This window comes from Mustelus asterias, unplaced genomic scaffold, assembly GCF_964213995.1.
Source record: "Mustelus asterias unplaced genomic scaffold, sMusAst1.hap1.1 HAP1_SCAFFOLD_3915, whole genome shotgun sequence".
NCBI classification, from domain to species: domain Eukaryota; kingdom Metazoa; phylum Chordata; class Chondrichthyes; order Carcharhiniformes; family Triakidae; genus Mustelus; species Mustelus asterias.
The window spans coordinates 1-25758 of NW_027593860.1; the positions used below are offsets into that span (position 1 = coordinate 1).

Here is a 25758-nt window from a genome sequence, read left to right on the forward strand (position 1 = left end):
ACCCCGTGCTGTACCTGTCCCTGGGAGTGTTTGATGGGGGACAGTGTAGAGGGAGCTTTACTCTGTATCTAACCGCGTGCTGTACCTGTCCTGGGAGTGTTTGATGGGGACAGTGGAGAGGGAGCTTTACTCTGTATCTAACCCCGTGCTGTATCTGTCCTGGGAGTGTTTGGATGGGGACAGTGTAGAGGGAGCTTTACTCTGTATCTAACCGCGTGCTGTACCTGTCCTGGGAGTGTTTGATGGGGACAGTGGAGAGGGAGCTTTACTCTGTATCTAACCCCGTGCTGTACCTGTCCTGGGAGTGTTTGATGGGGACAGTGGAGAGGGAGCTTCACTCTGTATCTAACCCCGTGCTGTACCTGTCCTGTGGGAGTGTTTGATGGGGGACAGTGGAGAGGGAGCTTTACTCTGTATCTAACCCCGTGCTGTACCTGTCCTGGGAGTGTTTGATGGGGACAGTGTAGAGGGAGCTTTACTCTGTATCTAACGCGGGCTGTACCTGTCCTGGGAGTGTTTGATGGGGACAGTGTAGAGGGAGCTTTACTCTGTATCTAACCCCGTGTTGTACCTGTCCTGGGAGTGTTTGATGGGGACAGTGTAGAGGGAGCTTTACTCTGTATCTAACCCCGTGCTGTACCTGTCCTGGGGAGTGTTTGGATGGGGACAGTGGAGAGGGAGCTTCACTCTGTATCTAACCCCGTGCTGTACCTGTCCTGTGGGAGTGTTTGATGGGGGACAGTGTAGAGGGAGCTTTACTCTGTATCTAACCCCGTGCTGTACCTGTCCTGGGAGTGTTTGATGGGGACAGTGTAGAGGGAGCTTTACTCTGTATCTAACCCCGTGTTGTACCTGTCCTGGGAGTGTTTGATGGGGACAGTGTAGAGGGAGCTTTACTCTGTATCTAACCCCGTGTTGTACCTGTCCTGGGAGTGTTTGATGGGGACAGTGTAGAGGGAGCTTTACTCTGTATCTAACCCCGTGCTGTACCTGTCCTGGGAGTGTTTGATGGGGACAGTGTGGAAGGAGCGTTACTCTGTATCTAACCCCGTGCTGTACCTGTCCTGGGAATGTTTGATGGGGACAGTGTAGAGGGAGCTTTACTCTGTATCTAACCCCGTGCTGTGCCTGTCCTGGGAGTGTTTGATGGGGACAGTGTAGAGGGAGCTTTACTCTGTATCTAACCCCGTGCTGTACCTGTCCTGGGAGTGTTTGATGGGGACAGTGTAGAGGGAGCTTTACTCTGTATCTAACGCGGGCTGTACCTGTCCTGGGAGTGTTTGATGGGGACAGTGTAGAGGGAGCTTTACTCTGTATCTAACCCCGTGTTGTACCTGTCCTGGGAGTGTTTGATGGGGACAGTGTAGAGGGAGCTTCACTCTGTATCTAACCCCGTGCTGTACCTGTCCTGTGGGAGTGTTTGATGGGGGACAGTGTAGAGGGAGCTTTACTCTGTATCTAACCCCGTGCTGTACCTGTCCTGGGAGTGTTTGATGGGGACAGTGTAGAGGGAGCTTTACTCTGTATCTAACCGCGTGCTGTACCTGTCCTGGGAGTGTTTGATGGGGACAGTGGAGAGGGAGCTTTACTCTGTATCTAACCCTGTGCTGTACCTGTCCTGGGAGTGTTTGATGGGAGACAGTGTAGAGGGAGCTTTACTCTGTATCTAACCCCGTGCTGTACCTGTCCTGGGAGTGTTTGATGGGGGACAGTGTAGAGGGAGCTTTACTCTGTATCTAACCCCGTGCTGTACCTGTCCTGGGAGTGTTTGATGGGGACAGTGTCGAGGGAGCTTTACTCTGTATCTAACCCCGTGCTGTACCTGTCCTGGGAGTGTTTGATGGGGACAGTGTAGAGGGAGCTTTACTCTGTATCTAACCCCGTGCTGTACCTGTCCTGGGAGTGTTTGATGGGGGACAGTGTAGAGGGAGCTTTACTCTGTATCTAACCCCGTGCTGTACCTGTCCTGGGAGTGTTTGATGGGGACAGTGTAGAGGGAGCTTTACTCTGTATCTAACCCCGTGCTGTACCTGTCCTGGGAGTGTTTGATGGGGACAGTGTAGAGGGAGCTTTACTCTGTATCTAACCCCATGCTGTACCTGTCCTGGGAGTGTTTGATGGGGACAGTGTAGAGGGAGCTTTACTCTGTATCTAACCCTGTGCTGTACCTGTCCTGGGAGTGTTTGATGGGAGACAGTGTAGAGGGAGCTTTACTCTGTATCTAACCCCGTGCTGTACCTGTCCTGGGAGTGTTTGATGGGGGACAGTGTAGAGGGAGCTTTACTCTGTATCTAACCCCGTGCTGTACCTGTCCTGGGAGTGTTTGATGGGGACAGTGTCGAGGGAGCTTTACTCTGTATCTAACCCCGTGCTGTACCTGTCCTGGGAGTGTTTGATGGGGACAGTGTAGAGGGAGCTTTACTCTGTATCTAACCCCGTGCTGTACCTGTCCTGGGAGTGTTTGATGGGGGACAGTGTAGAGGGAGCTTTACTCTGTATCTAACCCCGTGCTGTACCTGTCCTGGGAGTGTTTGATGGGGACAGTGTAGAGGGAGCTTTACTCTGTATCTAACCCCGTGCTGTACCTGTCCTGGGAGTGTTTGATGGGGACAGTGTAGAGGGAGCTTTACTCTGTATCTAACCCCGTGCTGTACCTGTCCTGGGAGTGTTTGATGGGGACAGTGTAGAGGGAGCTTTACTCTGTATCTAACCCCGTGCTGTCCCTGTCCTGGGAGTGTTTGATGGGGACAGTGTAGAGGGAGCTTTACTCTGTGTGTACACAGTTGATGAGCCAGCTCTTACCTTACTCCATCTCTCTGCGCATACGTGTTACTCTGGAAGTTACTCATTCTCAGCAGGTCACTTCCTCCGTGGTGCCAATGCCACCGCTGCCAAGATGAATGGAAGCAGTAAGCACCAGAAAAAGCACACACATCTCCCCAACTTACAGACACGAAGCAAGTACTCACCGGAATCCTACCCTCATTGAAATATGCACAAGCTCTCTTAATGTCCAGGTCTCGAACCTTCCGTGGAATCACCAGAAACTTGGAGAGGCTGCAGACAAAATGACAAGAAAATCAGCTGTTGGTGCTGGGGTACACTGGGATACAGTACTGGTGGGGACGGGTCTGTCACTGTATAACACTGGGGTACAGTACTGGTGGGGATGGGTCTGTCACTGTATAACACTGGGATACAGTACTGGTGGGGACGGGTCTGTCACTGTATAACACTGGGATACAGTACTGGTGGGGACGGGTCTGTCACTGTATAACACTGGGGTACAGTACTGGTGGGGACGGGTCTGTCACTGTATAACACTGGGGTACAGTACTGGTGGGGACGGGTCTGTCACTGTATAACACTGGGATACAGTACTGGTGGGGATGGGTCTGTCACTGTATAACACTGGGATACAGTACTGGTGGGGACGGGTCTGTCACTGTATAACACTGGGATACAGTACTGGTGGGGACGGGTCTGTCACTGTATAACACTGGGATACAGTACTGGTGGGGACGGGTCTGTCACTGTATAACACTGGGGTACAGTACTGGTGGGGACGGGTCTGTCGCTGTATAACACTGGGGTACAGTACTGGTGGGGACGGGTCTGTTACTGTATAACACTGGGGTACAGTACTGGTGGGGACGGGTCTGTCACTGTATAACACTGGGGTACAGTACTGGTGGGGACGGGTCTGTCGCTGTATAACACTGGGGTACAGTACTGGTGGGGACGGGTCTGTTACTGTATAACACTGGGGTACAGTACTGGTGGGGACGGGTCTGTCGCTGTATAACACTGGGGTACAGTACTGGTGGGGACGGGTCTGTCGCTGTATAACACTGGGGTACAGTACTGGTGGGGACGGGTCTGTTACTGTATAACACTGGGGTACAGTACTGGTGGGGACGGGTCTGTCGCTGTATAACACTGGGGTACAGCACTGGTGGGGACGGGTCTGTCACTGTATAACACTGGGGTACAGTACTGGTGGGGACGGGTCTGTCACTGTATAACACTGGGGTACAGTACTGGTGGGGACGGGTCTGTCACTGTCTAACACTGGGGTACAGTACTGGTGGGGATGGGTCTGTCGCTGTATAACACTGGGGTACAGTACTGGTGGGGACGGGTCTGTCACTGTATAACACTGGGGTACAGTGCTGGTGGGGACGGGTCTGTCACTGTATAACACTGGGGTACAGTACTGGTGGGGACGGGTCTGTCGCTGTATAACACTGGGGTACAGTACTGGTGGGGACGGGTCTGTTGCTGTATAACACTGGGGTACAGTACTGGTGGGGGCACGTCTGTCACTGTATAACACTGGGGTACAGTACTGGCGGGGACGGGTCTGTCGCTGTATAACACTGGGGTACAGTACTGGTGGTATCGGGTCTGTCACTGTATAACACTGGGGTACAGTACTGGTGGGGGCGGGTCTGTCACTGTATAACACTGGGGTACAGTACTGGTGGAATCGGGTCTGTCACTGTATAACACTGAGGTACAGTACTGGTGGGGACGGGTCTGTCGCTGTATAACACTGGGGTACAGTACTGGTGGGGACGGGTCTGTCACTGTATAACACTGGGGTACAGTACTGGTGGTATCGGGTCTGTCACTGTAAAACACTGGGGTACAGTACTGGTGGTATCGGGTCTGTCACTGTATAACACTGGGGTACAGTACTGGTGGGGACAGGTCTGTCGCTGTATAACACTGGGGTACAGTACTGGTGGGGACGGGTCTGTCACTGTATAACACTGGGGTACAGTACTGGTGGTATCGGGTCTGTCACTGTATAACACTGGGGTACAGTACTGGTGGGGATGGGTCTGTCACTGTATAACACTGGGGTACAGTACTGGTGGTATCGGGTCTGTCACTGTATAACACTGGGGTACAGTACTGGTGGGGATGGGTCTGTCAGTGTATAACACTGGGGTACAGTACTGGTGGGGACGGGTCTGTCACTGTATAACACTGGGGTACAGTACTGGTGGGGACAGGTCTGTCACTGTATAACACTGGGGTACAGTACTGGTGGGGATGGGTCTGTCACTGTGTAACACTGGGGTGCCGTATTGGTGGGGATGGGTCTGTCGCTGTATAACACTGGGGTACAGTACTGGTGGGGATGGGTCTGTGACTGTATAACACTGGGGTACAGTAGTGGTGGGGATGGGTCTGTCACTGTATAACACTGGGGTACAGTACTGGTGGGGATGGGTCTGTCACTGTGTAACACTGGGGTGCCGTACTGGTGGGGATGGGTCTGTCGCTGTATAACACTGGGGTGCCGTACTGGTGGGGATGGGTCTGTCACTGTATAACACTGGGGTGCCGTACTGGTGGGGACGAGTCTGTCGCTGTATAACACTGGGGTGCCGTACTGGTGGGGACGGGTCTGTCGCTGTATAACACTGGGGTGCCGTACTGGTGGGGACGGGTCTGTCGCTGTATGACACTGGGGTGCCGTACTGGTGGGGACAGGTCTGTCGCTGTACAACACTGGGGTGCCGTACTGGTGGGGACGAGTCTGTCGCTGTATAACACTGGGGTGCCGTACTGGTGGGGACGGGTCTGTCGCTGTATAACACTGGGGTGCCGTACTGGTGGGGACGGGTCTGTCGCTGTATGACACTGGGGTGCCGTACTGGTGGGGACGGGTCTGTCGCTGTATAACACTGTGGTGCCGTACTGGTGGGGACGGGTCTGTCGCTGTATAACACTGGGGTGCCGTACTGGTGGGGACGGGTCTGTCGCTGTATAACACTGGGGTGCCGTACTGGTAGGATTGCTCACTAACATTACCTGGGTGACACCTCGAATCGCTCGTTTGCCAGGCTAACTCGCCATCCCACTGCACCCGTCCGCGACAGTTCTATCTCCCAGTCCAAGTGCGTCTCAAACATCTGCGTTGGGTAAAGCTCCCCATCAGACTGTGTGTTCATCCACCTGGGATCTGTGAGGGGGAGAGAGAGAGGGAGAGCGGGAGAGGCAGGGAAAGGAGAGAGTGGGAAAATGGGGAGAAGTAGAGGGCGGGGCAGAGCGCACAGGGAGGGGGCAGGTGAGTGTGTGGAAGAGGGAGAGGGAGAGGCGAAGATCTTTTGTTAACAGTTGCAAACACAACAGATCCAGCAAACCTTTGAAATCAGACCTGATATTAAACTGTCAGAACAGATACACAACATTCAACCTCACCCAGACTGTTGGACGTCTCCACAGAATACTGGAACACAAACAGATCCCGAGGACTCATTGGCTGGCAGCTCTGCGCAATCAGCGGGATTATCTGTAAAATTACAAGAATAATCCTTACCCTGCTGAATAAACAGTGACTCTGTACAGTTACACAGTGAGTGATCCTTACCCTGCTGAATAAACAGTGACTCTGTACAGTTACACAGTGAGTGATCCTTACCCTGCTGAATAAACAGTGACTCTGTACAGTTACGGAGTGAGTGATCCTTACCCTGCTGAATAAACAGTGACTCTGTACAGTTACACAGTGAGTGATCCTTACCCTGCTGAATAAACAGTGACTCTGTACAGTTACACAGTGAGCGATCCTTACCCTGCTGAATAAACAGTGACTCTGTACAGTTACACAGTGAGCGATCCTTACCCTGCTGAATAAACAGTGACTCTGTACAGTTACACAGTGTGATCCTTACCCTGCTGAATAAACAGTGACTCTGTACAGTTACACAGTGAGTGATCTTTACCCTGCTGAATAAACAGTGACTCTGTACAGTTACACAGTGTGATCCTTACCCTGCTGAATAAACAGTGACTCTGTACAGTTACACAGTGAGTGATCCTTACCCTGCTGAATAAACAGTGACTCTGTACAGTTACACAGTGAGTGATCCTTACCCTGCTGAATAAACAGTGACTCTGTACAGTTACACAGTGAGTGATCTTTACCCTGCTGAATAAACAGTGACTCTGTACAGTTACACAGTGTGATCCTTACCCTGCTGAATAAACAGTGACTCTGTACAGTTACACAGTGAGTGATCTTTACCCTGCTGAATAAACAGTGACTCTGTACAGTTACACAGTGTGATCCTTACCCTGCTGAATAAACAGTGACTCTGTACAGTTACACAGTGAGTGATCCTTACCCTGCTGAATAAACAGTGACTCTGTACAGTTACACAGTGAGTGATCCTTACCCTGCTGAATAAACAGTGACTCTGTACAGTTACACAGTGAGTGATCCTTACCCTGCTGAATAAACAGTGACTCTGTACAGTTACACAGTGAGTGATCCTTACGCTGAATAAACAGTGACTCTGTACAGTTACACAGTGAGTGATCCTTACCCTGCTGAATAAACAGTGACTCTGTACAGTTACACAGTGAGTGATCCTTACCCTGCTGAATAAACAGTGACTCTGTACAGTTACACAGTGAGTGATCCTTACCCTGCTGAATAAACAGTGTCTCTGTACAGTTACACAGTGAGTGATCCTTACCCTGCTGAATAAACAGTGACTCTGTACAGTTACACAGTGAGTGATCCTTACCCTGCTGAATAAACAGTGACTCTGTACAGTTACACAGTGAGTGATACTTACCCTGCTGAATAAACAGTGACTCTGTACAGTTACACAGTGAGTGATCCTTACCCTGCTGAATAAACAGTGACTCTGTACAGTTACACAGTGAGTGATCCTTACCCTGCTGAATAAACAGTGACTCTGTACAGTTACACAGTGAGTGATCCTTACCCTGCTGAATAAACAGTGACTCTGTACAGTTACACAGTGAGTGATCCTTACCCTGCTGAATAAACAGTGTCTCTGTACAGTTACACAGTGAGTGATCCTTACCCTGCTGAATAAACAGTGACTCTGTACAGTTACACAGTGAGTGATCCTTACCCTGCTGAATAAACAGTGACTCTGTACAGTTACACAGTGAGTGATCCTTACCCTGCTGAATAAACAGTGACTCTGTACAGTTACACAGTGAGTGATCCTTACCCTGCTGAATAAACAGTGACTCTGTAGTTACACAGTGAGCGATCCTTACCCTGCTGAATAAACAGTGACTCTGTACAGTTACACAGTGAGTGATCCTTACCCTGCTGAATAAACAGTGACTCTGTACAGTTACAGTGAGTGATCCTTACCCTGCTGAATAAACAGTGACTCTGTACAGTTACACAGTGAGTGATCCTTACCCTGCTGAATAAACAGTGACTCTGTACAGTTACACAGTGAGTGATCCTTACCCTGCTGAATAAACAGTGACTCTGTACAGTTACACAGTGTGATCCTTACCCTGCTGAATAAACAGTGACTCTGTACAGTTACACAGTGAGTGATCCTTACCCTGCTGAATAAACAGTGACTCTGTACAGTTACACAGTGAGTGATCCTTACCCTGCTGAATAAGCAGTGACCCTGTACAGTTACACAGTGAGTGATCCTTACCCTGCTGAATAAACAGTGACTCTGTACAGTTACACAGTGAGTGATCCTTACCCTGCTGAATAAGCAGTGACCCTGTACAGTTACACAGTGAGTGATCCTTACCCTGCTGAATAAACAGTGACTCTGTACAGTTACACAGTGAGTGATCCTTACCCTGCTGAATAAACAGTGACTCTGTACAGTTACACAGTGTGATCCTTACCCTGCTGAATAAACAGTGACTCTGTACAGTTACACAGTGAGTGATCCTTACCCTGCTGAATAAACAGTGACTCTGTACAGTTACAGTGAGTGATCCTTACGCTGAATAAACAGTGAACCTGTACAGTTACACAGTGAGCGATCCTTACCCTGCTGAATAAACAGTGACTCTGTACAGTTACACAGTGAGTGATCCTTACCCTGCTGAATAAACAGTGACTCTGTACAGTTACAGTGAGTGATCCTTACCCTGCTGAATAAGCAGTGACTCTGTACAGTTACACAGCGAGTAATCCTTACCCTGAATAAACAGTGACTCTGTACAGTTACACAGTGAGTGATCCTTACCCTGCTGAATAAACAGTGTCTCTGTACAGTTACACAGTGAGTGATCCTTACCCTGCTGAATAAACAGTGACTCTGTACAGTTACACAGTGAGTGATCCTTACCCTGCTGAATAAACAGTGTCTCTGTACAGTTACACAGTCAGTGACCCTTACCCTGAATAAGCAGTGACTCTGTACATTTACACAGTGAGTGATCCTTACCCTGCTGAATAAACAGTGACTGTGTGCAGTTACAGTGAGTGACCCTTACCCTAAATAACTGCCCTCTAACTGCCCACTTCACCCCCACCCCCCCCCCCCCCCCCCCCCCCATCCGTCAATGCCAGTCCAAGTCGCAGATCCCCAGACCGAGTAATGACAGGGTCTCAGACTGATAGGGGACAGGCTCTCGGTTTTGGGTCTGTCTGAGGGAGGACCCCATTTCTCTGGGATTCTGTGGATTTTGGTGTTGGAGTGGCAGGGATCCCGGGGTGAGTGGGCCAACAGAGGACAGGGAGTGTGGAGTCATCTGATGAATGAGGCGTACCTCGCTCGCTCGGGCCTCCTGTTCAAACTGGAAGTGTAAGAGACGGAAATCGCGGCAGTGAATCAGGAGTTCCTGTGGCTGGAACTTCAGGCTGGAGGAGGCGTTAATAATCTTTGTCCGTGAGCTGGTCCCTGCAGAACACAAAATACTCAAATCAGTCAGTCAGCACGCTTCAGTCTGGTGCTGGGGGGGGACGCTGAGATGTAGGGAGGGGGCACACTACAGTCTGGTGCTGGGGAGGCACCGAGACGCAGGAAGGGGACACGCGCCGACATGGGGAGGACATGCACAATAAGACATAGGAAGAGAATTAGGCCATTCGGCCCATCGAGTCTGCTCCGCCATTCAATCATAGCTGATATTTTTCTCATCCCCATTCTCCTGCCTTTTCCCCATGATCCCCTTATTAATCAAGAACCTATCTCTCTCTGTCTTAAAGACACTCAATGACCCGGCCTCCACAGCCTTCTGCGGCAAAGAGTTCCACAGATTCACCACTCTCTGGCTGAAGAAATTCCTCCTCATCTCTGTTTTAAAGGATCGTCCCTTTAGCCTGAGGTTGTGCCCTCTGGTTCTAGTTTTTCCTGCTAGTGGAAACATCCTCTCCACGTCCACTCTATCCAGGCCTCGCAGTATCCTGTAAGTTTCAATAAGATCCCCCCCCTCATCCTTCTAAACTCCAACGAGTACAGACCCAGAGTCCTCAACCGTTCCTCATACGACAAGCTCTTCATTCCAGGGATCATTCTCGTGAACCTCCTCTGGACCCTTTCCAAGGCCAGCACATCCTTCCTTAGATATGGGGCCCAAAACTGCTCACAATACTCCAAATGGGGTCTGACCAGAGCCTTATACAGCCTCAGAAATACATCCCTACTCTTGTATTCTAGCCCTCTCGACATGAATGCTCACATTGCATTTGCCTTCCTAACTGCCGACTGAACCTGCACGTTAACCTTAAGAAAATCTTGAACAATGACTCCCAAGTCCCTTTGTGTTTCTGATTTCCGAAGCATTTCCCCATTTAGAAAATAGTCTACACCTCCATTCCTCCTTCCAAAGTGCATAACCTCACACTTTTCCACATTGTATTCCATCTGCCACTTCTTTGCCCACTCTCCTAACCTATCCAAGTCCTTCTGCAGCCCCCCTGCTTCCTCAATACTCCCTGTCCCTCTACATATCTTTGTATCATCTGCAAACTTAGCAACAGTGCCTTCAGTTCCTTCCTCCAAATCGTTAATGTATATTGTGAAAAGTTGTGATCCCAGCACCGACCCCTGAGACACACCACTAGTCACCGGCTGCCATCCTGAGAAAGACCCCTTTATCCCCACTCTCTGCCTTCTGCCAGTCAGCCAATCCTCTATCCACGCCAGGATCTTACCCTTAACACCATGGGCTCTTATTTAAGTCTCCGATGTGGCACCTTGTCAAAGGCCTTCTGGAGATCTAAATAAATCACATCCACTGGTTCTCCTTTATCTAACTTCCTTGTTACCTCCTCAAAGAACTCTAACAGATTTGTCAGACATGACCTCCCCTTGACAAAGCCGTGCTGACTCAGTCCTACTTTATCATGCACTTCCAAGTACTCCGCAATCTCATCTTTAATAATGGACTCTAAAACCTTGCCAATGACCGAAGTCAGGCTAACCGGCCTATAATTTTCCATCTGCTGCCTCCCTCCCTTCTTAAACAGCGGCAGGGGCGCGCCCCGGGGCACCAGTGGAGCATACTAATTGAATAGACCTCAGAAATAGCCAGCACAAGCACAACGGGCTGAATGGCCTCTTTCCGTACGACTGCGAGTCCCCAACAATCTCCGATTGCCTCACCTGCCACAACACGGTCAATGCAAGACAAAGCAACATCGTCAGCTCCGAGTATCCGGCTCCCATTCCCGGGACCCTGCACAAGAAAGGCAAACATCAGCGGGTGGGGACTGCAGGAGGAGAAAGCAGGAGAAGACTGACCAGCATTCCCGGCAGACCGGGACTGCGATCCGGACCCGGGGAGGGGATTCCCGAGGGACAGGGGTCCGGACCCGGGGAGGGTTCCCGAGGGACAGGGTTCCGGACCCGGGGAGGGTTTCCGAGGGACAGGGGTCCGGACCCGGGGAGGGTTGACGAGGGACAGGGGTCGGGGCCCGGGGAGGGTTCCCGAGGGACAGGGGTCCGGGCCCGGGGAGGGTTCCCGAGGGACAGGGGTCCCGACCCGGGGAGGGTTCCCGAGGGACAGGGGTCCCGACCCGGGGAGGGTTCCCGAGGGACAGGGGTCCCGACCCGGGGAGGGTTCCCGAGGGACAGGGGTCCCGACCCGGGGAGGGTTCCCGAGGGACAGGGGTCCCGACCCGGGGAGGGTTCCCGAGGGACAGGGGTCGGGGCCCGGGGAGGGTTCCCGAGGGACAGGGGTCGGGGCCCGGGGAGGGTTCCCGAGGGACAGGGGTCCGGGCCCGGGGAGGGTTCCCGAGGGACAGGGTTCCTGACCCGGGGAGGGTTCCCGAGGGACAGGGGTCGGGGCCCGGGGAGGGTTGACGAGGGACAGGGGTCGGGGCCCGGGGAGGGTTCCCGAGGGACAGGGGTCCGGGCCCGGGGAGGGTTCCCGAGGGACCGGGTTCCTGACCCGGGGAGGGTTCCCGAGGGACAGGGTTCCTGACCCGGGGAGGGTTCCCGAGGGACAGGGGTCCGGACCCCGGGAGGGTTCCCGAGGGACAGGGGTCCGGACCTGGCGAGGGTTCCCGAGGGACAGGGGTCTGGACCCGGGGAGGGTTCCCGAGGGACCGGGTTCCGGATCTAGGATGGGTATTGTGTATTGAGATACACGGTAGCACAATGGTTAGCGCTGCTGCCTCAAAGCTCCAGGGACCCAGGTTCGATTCCCGGCTTGGGTCACTGTCTGTGTGGAGTTTGCACGTTCTCCTCGTGTCTGCGTGGGTTTTCTCCGGGTGCTCCGGTTTCCTCGCACAGTCCAAAGATTTGTGGGTTCAGTGAATTGGCCATGCTAAATTGCCCCTTAGTGTCAGGGGGATTAGCTCGGGTAAAAGCGTGGGGTTATGGGAATAGGGTCTGGGTGGGATTGTAGTCAGTGCAGACTCGATGGGCCGAATGGCCCCCTTCTGCACCATAGGGATTCTGTGATTCTATGAGATGGATAGAAAACTGAGTGGCAGACAGGAAACAAAGTGTAGGAATAAACGGGTCTTTTTCCAAATTGACGGGCAGTAACTAGTGGGTGCCACAGGGACCAGTGCTGGGACCCCAGCTATTCACAATATATATTAATGATTTGAATGAGGCAACTAAATGTATTATCTCCAACTTTGTAGATGATACCAGGTTGGGTGGGAGGGTGAACTGTGACGAGGATGCAGAGATCCTGCAGAATGATCTGGACAGGTTGGGTGAGTGGGCCAATCAATGGCAGATGCAGTATAATTTGGATAAATGTGAGGTTATTCACTTTGGAAGCAAAAACAAGAAGGCAGATTACTACCTGGATGGGTGCAAATTGGGAGAGGGGAGTGTGCAGCGGGACCTGGGTGTCCTTGTGCACCAGTCGCTGAAGGTAAGCATGCAGGTACAGCAGGCGGTAAAGAAGGCAAATGGTATGTTGGCTTCATTGCGGGAGGTTCCGAGTACAGGAGCAGGGATGTGTTGTTGCAATTATACAGGGCCTTGGTGAGGCCGCACCGAGAGTATTGTGTGCAGTTTTGGTCTCCTTTTCTGAGGAAGGATGTTCTTGCTCTGGAGGGTGCGCAGTGAAGGTTTACCAGGCTGATTCCGGGGATGGCGGGACTGATGTATGAGGAGAGATTGACTAGGTTAGGATTGTTTTCACTGGAGTTCAGACGAATGAGGGTGGAATCTCATAGAGACTTATAAAATTCTAACAGGACTAGACAGGGTCGATGCAGGGAGGATGTTCCCGATGGTGGGGGTGAGTCCAGAACCAGGGGTCACAGTCTGAGGATTCGGGGTAGACCATTTAGGACGGAGGTGAGGAGACATTTCTTCACCCGGTGAGCCTGTGGAATTCATTCCCACAGGAAGTAGTTGATGCCAAAACATTGAATGTATTCAAGAGGCGGCTGGATGTAGCACTTGGGGCAAATGGGATCAAAGGTTATGGGGGGACAGCAGGATTAGGCTATTGAGTTGGATGATCAGCCATGATGGTGATGAATGGCAGAGCAGGCTCGAAGGGCCAAATGGCCCCCTCCTCCTCCTGCTCCTAGCTTCTATGTTTCTCTGCTTCATACCTGGGGGATCGAGGTCTCGACTGGGACAAAAGCCACTCGGAAGTTTGTACATAGCAGCTTCCCGGCGATGGATTTGCGGAGTTGTTTGTACCAGATGCATTTCTTCACATTCACAGCCTCACCTTTAACCTTCTCCCCTGGAACACACAGTGTCGAGAATCCAGTTAGTCAAACAGGCAAACCAACCAGAGTCAGCTGGAAACAAGTCCCTCAGCACCGACCCTCCCACAGTGCGGCGCTCCCTCAGCACCGACCCTCCCACAGTGCGGCACTCCCTCAGCACCGACCCTCCCACAGTGCGGCACTCCCTCAGCACCGACCCTCCCACAGTGCGGCGCTCCCTCAGCACTGACCCTCCCACAGTGCAGCACTCCCTCAGCACTGACCCTCCCACAGTGCAGCACTCCCTCAGCACTGACCCTCCCACAGTGCGGCGCTCCCTCAGCACTGACCCTCCCACAGTGCGGCACTCCCTCAGCACCGACCCTCCCACAGTGCAGCGCTCCCTCAGCACCGACCCTCCCACAGTGCAGCACTTCCTCAGCACTGACCCTCCCACAGTGCGGCGCTCCCTCAGCACTGACCCTCCCACAGTGCGGCGCTCCCTCAGCACTGACCCTCCCACAGTGCGGAGCTCCCTCAGCACTGACCCTCCCACAGTGCGGCGCTCCCTCAGCACTGACCCTCCCACAGTGCGGCGCTCCCTCAGCACCGACCCTCCCACAGTGCGGCGCTCGCTCAGCACCGACCCTCCCACAGTGCGGCGCTCCCTCAGCACCGACCCTCCCACAGTGCGGCGCTCCCTCAGCACTGACCTTCCCACAGTGCGGCGCTCCCTCAGCACTGACCCTCCCACAGTGCGGCGCTCCCTCAGCACTGACCCTCCCACAGTGCGGCGCTCCCTCAGCACTGACCCTCCCACAGTGCGGCGCTCCCTCAGCACCGACCCTCCCACAGTGCGGCACTCTCAGCACCGACCCTCCCACAGTGCGGCGCTCCCTCAGCACTGACCCTCCCACGGTGCGACGCTCCCTCAGCACTGACCCTCCCACAGTGCGGCGCTCGCTCAGCACTGACCCTCCCACAGTGCGGCGCTCCCTCAGCACTGACCCTCCCACAGTGCGGCGCTCCCTCAGCACTGACCCTCCCACAGTGCGGCGCTCCCTCAGCACTGACCCTCCAACAGTGCGGCGCTCCCTCAGCACCGACCCTCCCACAGTGCGGCGCTCGCTCAGCACTGACCCTCCCACAGTGCGGCGCTCCCTCAGCACCGACCCTCCCACAGTGCGGCGCTCACAGAGCGCTGACCCTCCGAAGGTGCGGCGCTCCCTCAGCACTGACCCTCCCACAGTGCGGCGCTCACAGAGCGCTGACCCTCCGAAGGTGCGGCGCTCCCTCAGCACCGACCCTCCCACAGTGCGGCGCTCACAGAGCGCTGACCCTCCGAAGGTGCGGCGCTCCCTCAGCACTGACCCTCCCACAGTGCGGCGCTCCCTCAGCACTGACCCTCCCACAGTGCGGCGCTCCCTCAGCACCGACCCTCCCACAGTGCGGCGCTCCCTCAGCACTGACCCTCCCACAGTGCGGCGCTCCCTCAGCACTGACCCTCCCACAGTGCGGCGCTCCCTCAGCACTGACCCTCCCACAGTGCGGCGCTCCCTCAGCACTGACCCTCCCACAGTGCGGCGCTCCCTCAGCACTGACCCTCCCACAGTGCGGCGCTCCCTCAGCACTGACCCTCCCACAGTGCGGCGCTCCCTCAGCACTGACCCTCCCACAGTGCGGCGCTCCCTCAGCCCTGCGCTGAGAGTGTCAGCCTGGGTGATGTGATAAATCTCTGGAATGCTGAATGAAAACCGGTTCCTGCGTGCCTCCCCTCGCTGTCTGGATGAAGCAGTCGGGATCAGAGAGATGGTGGTACGACCTCAGAGATATCTGGGCGATCCCAGCCTGGAGCTGGTCAGTGCCACATCGCACAGTGTTTAATTTGCTGTTTGCAGGTTTACGAATCATGCAGTGATGCACAGACTGCTGTGGGCGCTCTGCTGGGACGCCAGACTCCGACACAGAGCTGGGGTATTTATAGACACGCAGGCTTCCAAGACATGAATTGGACAGAACCCAAAATTACTGGAAGGCGTAAATATAGACTCGGGCAGGGCTGTGGTTCTTTCGATTGAAGAGTAACTCGCAGAGAACAGGGAGGGAACAGGCCTGTAGACCCACAGCCCTCGCCCAGTCAGAGGGCAACGTGGAATTGGGAGGCAGACACGGTGGGCTGGGGGGGGGGGGGAGCGGTTTGAGTCGCAGTGCGAGACGTGCTGGACTCAAAGGCGGTGTCGCAATCTAAAAATACGGAGGGGAGGTGTCTGAAATACAGCATGAGTCAGAGAGAGAGACGGGAGGCAAACGGTAGCTCAATGCCGGGACAGCATTTCAGAACAGGGTCCCTTTCTAAACCAGAGTCACTGTCTCTCTCTCTCTCTCACCCCCTCTTCCCTCGCTCTCTTGCTACCCCAACCTCTGAACACTGGAACTTCCCTCTGAGCTTGCAGCAGGAACTGTTCCCAGACGGAGCTGCAGCCCTTCACAGACGACCAAGGGAGGTTGACACACCAGAGCCACGGCTCGATCTGAGCCCAGTCCCATCACGCAAACCAGCCTCCCATCCGTCGACTCTGTCTACACTTCCCGCTGCCTCGACAAAGCAGCCAGCATAATTAAGGACCCCCACGCACCCCGGACATTCTCTCTTCCACCTTCTTCCGTCGGGAAAAGGGTACAAAAGTCTGAGATCACGTACAAACCGACTGGGCGGCACGGTGGCACAGTGGGTTAGCACCGCTGCTTCACTGCACCAAGGACCCGGGTTCGATTCCCGGCTCGGGTCATTGTCTGTGTGGCGTCTGCACGTTCTCCCCGTGCCTGTGTGGGTTTCCTCCGCGAGCTCCAGTTTCTTCCCACAGTCCAAAGATGTGTGGGTTGGGTGGATTGGCCGTGCTAAATTGCCCCTTAGTGTCAGGGGGACTAGCAGGGTAAATGTGTAGGGTTACGGGTGGGGTTGTGGTCGGTCCAGACTCGATAAGCTGAATGGCCTCCTTCTGCACTGGAGGGATTCTATTCTAAAAACAGCTTCTTCCCTGCTGCTGTCAGACTTTTGAATGGACCTACCTCGCATTAAGTTGATCTTTCTCTACACCCTAGCTATGACTGTAACACTACATTCTGCACTTTCTCCTTGCCTTCCCCGCTACATACTCTATGAACAGTATGCTTTGTCTGTATAGTGCACAAGAAACAATACTTTTAAAGTTAAAGTTGATTTAGTGTTACAAGGAAGGCTTCCATTAACACCGCAATGAAGTTACTGTGAAAATCCCCCAGTCGCCACACTCTGGCGCCTGTTCGGTTACACTGAGGGAGAATTTAGCACGGCCAATGCACCCTAACCAGCGCGTCTTTTGGACTGTTGGAGGAAACCCACGCAAACACGGGGAGAACGTGCAGACTCCACAGAGGCAGTGACCCGAGCCGGGAATCGAACCTGGGTCCCTGGCGCTGTGAGGCAGCAGTGCGAACCCACTGTGCCGCCCATTCAGTATCTCAGTACGTGTGACAATAATAAATCGAATCGAATCAGATCTCGGCTCTGTGCTTACCGGGCAGTAGCTTCACCCCCACCACTCGGTCCATCATCTCGAAGGAGCAAGGTGCTGGCTCCTAGAATAAAACACACCACATTCTCCATCAGATACTGAGACACCCGACGCAGACACGCGGACACGCAGACACGCAGACACGCAGACACGCAGACACGCAGACACGCAGACGTGTTACCGGGTGACTAATGGGACTGTGTCAGGATTCAGCAGAGACAATAACTCCTCGCGGGGAGAGCGGAACATCTGGCAACCCCTGCGCAGTCTCCAGCCTGTCAGAGAGAGAGAAACGGGCCGCAGCTCACAGCAATTCACACACACACATCTGAAGTTAGAATCCAAAACATGCCCTGATCCCTCAGGAGTGAATGATCACCACCAGACTAAACAAAGCTGCAATTCACAGACCGCTGGATTACATCACCGTGCAAAGGGAGAGCGGGGAATCACTCCCTCACACACACACCCAGCCACACCACCCCCCCACAGCCAGCCACACCCCCCTCACACACACACACACCCAGCCACACCACCCCCCACAGCCAGCCACACCCCCCTCACACACACACACCCAGCCACACCACCCTCACACACACACACACCCAGCCACACCACCCCCCCACAGCCAGCCACACCCCCTCACACACACACCCAGCCACACCACCCCCCCACAGCCAGCCACACCCCCCTCACACACACACACACACCCAGCCACACCCCCCCCCCACAGCCAGCCACACCCCCCTCACACACACACACACCAGCCGCACCACCCCCCCACAGCCAGCCACACCCCCCTCACACACACACACCCAGCCACACCCCCCCCCCCACAGCCAGCCACACCCCCCCTCACACACACACACACCCAGCCACACCACCCCCCCACAGCCAGCCACACCCCCCTCACACACACACACACACCCCAGCCACACCACCCCCCCACAGCCAGCCACACCCCCCTCACACACACACCCAGCCACACCCCCCTCACACACACACCCAGCCACACCACCCCCCCACAGCCAGCCACACCCCCCTCACACACACACACACACCCAGCCACACCCCCCCCCCACAGCCAGCCACACCCCCTCTCTCACACACACACACACCCAGCCACACCCCCCCCCACAGCCAGCCACACCCCCCTCACACACACACACACACCCAGCCACACCGCCCCCCCCCACAGCCAGCCACACCCCCCTCTCACACACACACACACCCAGCCACACCCCCCCCCCACAGCCAGCCACACCCCCCTCACACACACACCCAGCCACACCCCCCCCCCCCCCCCACAGCCAGCCACACCCCCCTCACACACACACACACCCAGCCACACCACCCCCCCACAGCCAGCCACACCCCCCTCACACACACACACACACCCAGCCACACCCCCCCCCCACAGCCAGCCACACCCCCCTCACACACACACACACACCCAGCCACACCCCCCCCCCCCACAGCCAGCCACACCCCCCTCTCACACACACACACACCCAGCCACACCACCCCCCACAGCCAGCCACACCCCCCTCACACACACACACACCCAGCCCCACCATCCCCCCACAGCCAGCCACACCCCCCTCACACACACACACACCCAGCCACACCACGCCCCCACAGCCAGCCACACCCCCCTCACACACACACACACCCAGCCGCACCACCCCCCCACAGCCAGCCACACCCCCCTCACACACACACACACCCAGCCGCACCACCCCCCCACAGCCAGCCACACCCCCCTCACACACACACACACCCAGCCGCACCACCCCCCCACAGCCAGCCACACCCCCCCTCACACACACACACACCCAGCCACACCACCCCCCCACAGCCAGCCACACCCCCCTCACACACACACACACGCAGCCACACCACCCCCCCACAGCCAGCCACACCCCCCCTCACACACACACCCAGCCACAGCCCCCCCCCACCCGCACACCCACACCCTCCCCCACACACCCAGCCACACCCCCCTCACACACACACACATACTCAGCCACATCACCCCCCCCCCACAGCCAGCCACACACCCCTCACACACACATACTCAGCCACATCACCCCCCCCCACACCCAGCCGCAGCCCCCCCACCCCGCACACCCAGACACACACCCACCCAGACACACACCCCCCCCGCACCCAGACACACACCCGCACCCAGACACACACACACACACACCCCCGCACCCAGACACACACACACACACATCCCCGCACCCAGAAAAACACACACATCCCCGCACCCAGACACACACACACACACCCACGCACCCAGACACACACACACACACCCACGCACCCAGACACACACACACACACCCCCGCACCCAGACACACACGCACACACACCCCCGCACCCAGACACACACATACACACCCCCGCACCCAGACACACACACACATCCCCCGCACCCAGACACACACACACACACCCCCGCACCCAGACACACACACACCCCCGCACCCAGACACACACACACACACCCGCACCCAGACACACACATACACACCCCCGCACCCAGACACACACACACACCCCCGCACCCAGACACACACACACACACCCCCCCGCACCCAGACACACACACACACACCCCCGCACCCAGACCACACACACACACCCCCGCACCCAGACACACACACCCCCGCACCCAGAAACACACACACATCCCCGCACCCAGACACACACACACATCCCCGCACCCAGACACACACACACATCCCCGCACCAGACACACACATACACCCCCCCGCACCCAGACACACACACACACCCCGCACCCAGATACACACACACACACCCCCGCACCCAGACACACACACCCCCCCGCACCCAGACACACACATCCCCCCGCACCCAGACACACACACTCCCCCGCACCCAGACACACACACACACCCCCGCACCCAGACACACACACGCACCCCCGCACCCAGACACACACACACATCCCCGCACCCAGACACACACCCCCCCCGCACCCAGACACACACACACACCCCCGCAGCCTGACACACACACACACCCCCGCACCCAGACACACACCCACCACCGCACCCAGACACACACACACCCCGCACCCAGACACACACCCCCCCCGCACCCAGACACACACACACCCCCACACCCAGACACACACACACCCCCCGCACCCAGACACACACACACCCCCGCACCCAGACACACACACACCCCCCCCGCACCCAGACACACACACACACATCCCGCAACCAGACACACACACACACACACAACACACACGCACCCAGACACACACACACACATCCCCGCACACAGACACACACACACACCCCCCGCACCCAGACACACACACACACCCCCGCACCCAGACACACACACACACCCCCGCACCCAGACACACACACACACCCCGCACCCAGACACACACACACCCCGCACCCAGACACACACACACATCCCCGCACCCAGACACACACACACACCCCCGCACCCAGACACACACACACACCCCCGCACCCAGAACACACACACACCCCGCACCCAGACACACACACCCCCCCCGCACCCAGACACACACACACACCCCCGCACCCAGACACACACACACACCCCCGCACCCAGACACACACACACACCCCCGCACCCAGACACACACACACACCCCCGCACCCAGACACACACACACACCCCCGCACCCAGACACACACACACACCACCCACACACCCCCGCACCCAGACACACACATCCCCGCACCCAGACACACACACACACACACCCCGCACCCAGACACACACACACACACCCCCGCACCCAGACACACACACACATCCCCGCACCCAGACACACACACACACACCCCCGCACCCAGACACACACACACACAACCGCACCCAGACACACACACACACACACCCCCGCACCCAGATACACACACCCGCACCCAGACACAGACACACACACCCGCACCCAGACACACACACCCCCCCCACACCCAGACACACACCCCCGCACCCAGACACACACCCCCGCACCAGACACACACACACCCCCCGCACCCAGACACACACCCCCCCCGCGCCCAGACACACACACCCCCCCGCACCCAGATACACACACACCCCCCGCACCCAGACACACACACCCCCCCCGCACCCAGACACACACCCCCCCCCGCACCCAGACACACACACACCCCCACACCCAGACACACACACACCCCCACACCCAGACACACAACCCCGCACCCAGACACACACACACACACAACCGCACCCAGACACACACACACACCCCCCGCACCCAGACACACACACCCGCACCCCGACACACACCCCCGCACCCAGACACACACCCCCGCACCCAGACACACACCCCCGCACCCAGACACACACCCCCGCACCCAGACACACACCCCCGCACCCAGACACACACCCCGCACCCAGACACACACCCCCGCACCCAGACACACACCCCCGCACCCAGACACACACCCCCCGCACCCAGACACACACCCCCCGCACCCAGACACACACCCCCCGCACCCAGACACACACCCCCCGCACCCAGACACACACCCCTGCACCCAGACACACACCCCCGCACCCAGACACACACACACCCGCACCCAGACACACACATACACTGTGTGTTTACCCCTCCCCAGCCAGAATGCCGGCAGTCAGTGAGTTAGAGAATCGCTGCAAACAGCAACAAGACAGATTGGCCCTGAGGTTAAATCAGTTCAAACTGATAGGGGCGCAGTAGCAAAGGGGGTTAGCACCGCTGCCTCGCAGCGCCAGGGACCCGGGTTCAATTCCCAGCTTGGGTCACTGTCTGTGCGGAGCCTGCACCTTCTCCCCGTGTCTGCGTGGGTTTCCTCTGGGGGCTCCGGTTTCCTCCCACAGTCTGAAAGACGTGCTGGTTAGGGTGCATTGGCCGTGCCAAATTCTCCCTCAGTGTTACCCGAACAGGCGCCGGAGTGTGGCAACTAGGGGATTTTCACAATAACTTCATTGCAGTGTTAATGTAAGTTTAGTTGTGACATTAATAAATAAACTTTAACAACTTGAAAAACAGCGACAAATATCCAATCCCAACCAACCTCTCTCCCCACCGGGAGTCACGGCTCAATCGGGGGGCGGTTTGGGTGTTCACTGGGGTTGGGTGCTTGGTGTGTTGGTTGGGCAAGTGGGTGCTGTGTATGTTGGGTGGGTGCTATGGGGGGGGTGTGTAGGTGCGGGGTTGGGTGTCACTCACTGGGCCACGGCTCTGGGCGTTATAGAACATTACAGCACAGTACAGGCCCTTCGGCCCTCGATGTTGCGCCGACCTGTGAAACCAATCTAAAGCCCCTCTAATCTGCACTATTCCCAATATCATCCATATGTTTATCCAATAACCACTTGAACGCTCTCAATGTTGACGAGTCCACTACTGCTGCAGGCAGGGCATTCCACGCCCTTACTACTCTCTGAGTAAAGAACCTACCTCTAACATCTGTCCCATATCTCTCACCCCTCAATTTAAAGCTATGTTCCCTCGTGCTAGCCATCACCATCCAAGGAAAAAGGCTCTCACTATCCACCCTATCTAATCCTCTGATCATCTTGTCTGCCTCTATTAAGTTACCTCTTAACCTTCTCTCTAACGAAAACAACCTCAAGCCCCTCAGCTTTTCCTCATACGATTTTCCCACCATACCAGGCAACATCCTGGTAAATCTCCTCTGCACCCTTTCCAACACTTCCACATCTTTCCTATAATGCGGTGACCAGAAATGTACGCAATACTCCAAATGCGGCTGCACCAGAGTTTTGTACAGTTGCAGCATGACCTCCTGGCTCCGAAACTCAATCCCTCTACCAATAAAAAGCTAACAACCCTATCAACCTGGGTGCCAACTTTCAGGGATCTATGCACATGGACACCCAGATCTCTCTGTTCATCCACACGACCAAGTATCTTACCATTAGCCCAGTACTCTGTATTCCTGTTACTCCTTCCAAAGTGAATCACCTCACACTTTTCTGCATTAAACTCCATTTGCCACCTCTCAGCCCAGCTCTGCAGCTTATCTATGTCCCTCTGTAACCTGCCACTTCCCTCCGCACTGTCTACAACTCCACCGACTTTAGTGTCATCCGCAACTTTACTAATCCATCCTTCCACGCCCTCATCCAGGTCATTAATAAAAATGACAAACAGCAGTGGCCCCAAAACAGATCCTTGCGGTACACCACTAGTAACTGAACTCCAGGATGAATATTTCCCATCAACCACCACCCTCTGTCTTCTTACCGCTAGCCAATTCCTGATCCAAACCACTAAATCACCCTCAATCCCATGTGTCCGTATTTTCTGCAAAAGCTTACCATGGGGAACCTTATCAAACGCTTTGCTGAAATCCATATACACCACATCAACCGCTTTACCCTCATCCACCTCTTTGGTCACCTTCTCAAAGAACTCAATAAGGTTTGTGAGGCACAACCTACCCTTCACAAAACCGTGCTGACTATCCCTCATCAAATTATTCCTTTCCAGGTGATTATAAATCCTATCTCTTATAATCCTTTCCAATACTTTGCCCACAACAGAAGTAAGGCTCACCGGTCTATAATTACCAGGGTTGTCTCTACTCCCCTTCTTGAACAAGGGGACAACATTTGCTATCCTCCAGTCTTCTGGCACTATTCCTGTAGACAATGACGACACAAAGATCAAAGCCAAAGGCTCTGCAATCTCCTCCCTCGCCTCCCAGAGGCAGGGGTTGCTGTGGATGTCGGTGTGTTGGGTGCTGGGGGGGTTTAGGGTCCGTGTGACTCACCAGGCCATGGCTCTGGGTGCTATGGGGGGTTGCTTATGGAGGGTGGGGGTATAGGTGCTCTGTGGGTGCTGGCTGTGGGGGGGGGGGTTTTAGGGGCTTGGTGTCTGTGCGTCTCACTGGGCCGCGGTGTGGGGATTTGGGGGTTGCTATGTGGGTTTTGGGGTGTGTTGGGGTTGCTGTGTGGATGCGATGGGGTTTGGGGTCGGGGTGCTGGGCTGTCACTTACCAGGCTGCGGGTATGGGGGTTGCTATGTGGGGTTTGGGGGGGTGTGGGGGTTGCTGTGTGGGGTTTGGGGGTGTGTGGGGGTTGCTATGTGGGGTTTGGGGGGGTGTTGGAGTTGCTATGTGGGGTTTGGGGGTGTGTTGGGGGTTGCTATGTGGGGTTTGGGGAGGTGTTGGAGTTGCTATGTGGGGTTTGGGGGGGTGTTGGAGTTGCTATGTGGGGTTTGGGGGTGTGTTGGGGGTTGCTATGTGGGGTTTGGGGAGGTGTTGGGGGTTGCTATGTGGGGTTTGGGGGGGTGTTGGGGTTGCTGTGTGGGGTTTGGGGGGGGTTTTGGAGTTGCTATGTGGGGTTTGGGGGTGTGTTGGGGGTTGCTATGTGGGGTTTGGGGTGTGTGGGGGTTTGCTATGTGGGGTTTGGGGGGCGTTGGGTTGCTGTGTGGGGTTTGGGGTGTGTGGGGGTTGTTATGTGGGGTTTTGCGGGGGTGTTGGGGTTGCTATGTGCAGGTTTGGGGGTGTGTGGGGGTTGCTATGTGGGGTTTTGGGGTGTGTGGGGGTTGCTATGTGGGGTTTTGGGGTGTGTGGGGGTTGCTATGTGGGGTTTTGGGGTATGTGGGGTTGCTATGTGGGGTTGGAGGGGTGTTGGGGTTGCTATGTGGTGTTAGGGGGTGTGTTGGGGTTGTTATGTGGGGTTTTGGGGGTTGTTGGGGTTGCTATGTGGGGTTTTGGGGTATGTGGGGGTTGTTATGTGGGGTTTGGGGGGGTGTTGGGGTTGCTATGTGGGGTTTGGGGGGTGAGGGGGTTGCTATGTGGGGTTTGGGGGTGTGTTGGGGTTGCTGTGTGGGTGCGATGGGGTTTGGGTTCGGGGTGCTGGGCTGTCACTCACCGGGCTGTGCGTGTGGGGGTTGTTGTGTGGGTTTTGGGGGTGAACCATAGAACCATAGAAAATTACAGCTCAGAAACAGGCCTTTTGGCCCTTCTTGTCTGTGCCGAACCATTTTTTGCCTCGTCCCACTGACCTGCACTTGGACCATATCCCTCCACACCCCTCTCATCCATGAACCCGTCCAAGTTTTTCTTAAATGTTAAAAGTGACCCCGCATTTACCACTTTATCCGGCAGCTCATTCCACACTCCCACCACTCTCTGCGTGAAGAAGCCCCCCTAATATTCCATTTAAACTTTTCTCCTTTCACCCTTAACCCATGCCCTCTGGTTTTTTTTCTCCCTTAGCCTCAGCGGAAAAAG

At 55.6% G+C, this 25758-nt stretch overlaps 1 protein-coding gene across 1 annotated transcript; it reads right to left on the reverse strand.

Moving 5' to 3' along the window:
* Nucleotides 1–2802: 2802 nt before the first annotated feature.
* LOC144490847 (myotubularin-related protein 10-like) lies at nt 2803–17654 on the reverse strand (the record flags this gene model as incomplete). Its single annotated transcript, XM_078208543.1, has 9 exons — nt 17633–17654; nt 17455–17515; nt 13796–13932; nt 11373–11445; nt 9535–9665; nt 6217–6307; nt 5827–5977; nt 2970–3057; nt 2803–2888 (listed from the first exon to the last, which is right to left on the reverse strand). Coding segments are annotated over exons 2-9 (794 nt in total), but the record flags the coding sequence as incomplete, so codon positions are not given.
* Between the last annotated feature and the right edge of the window lie 8104 nt (nt 17655–25758).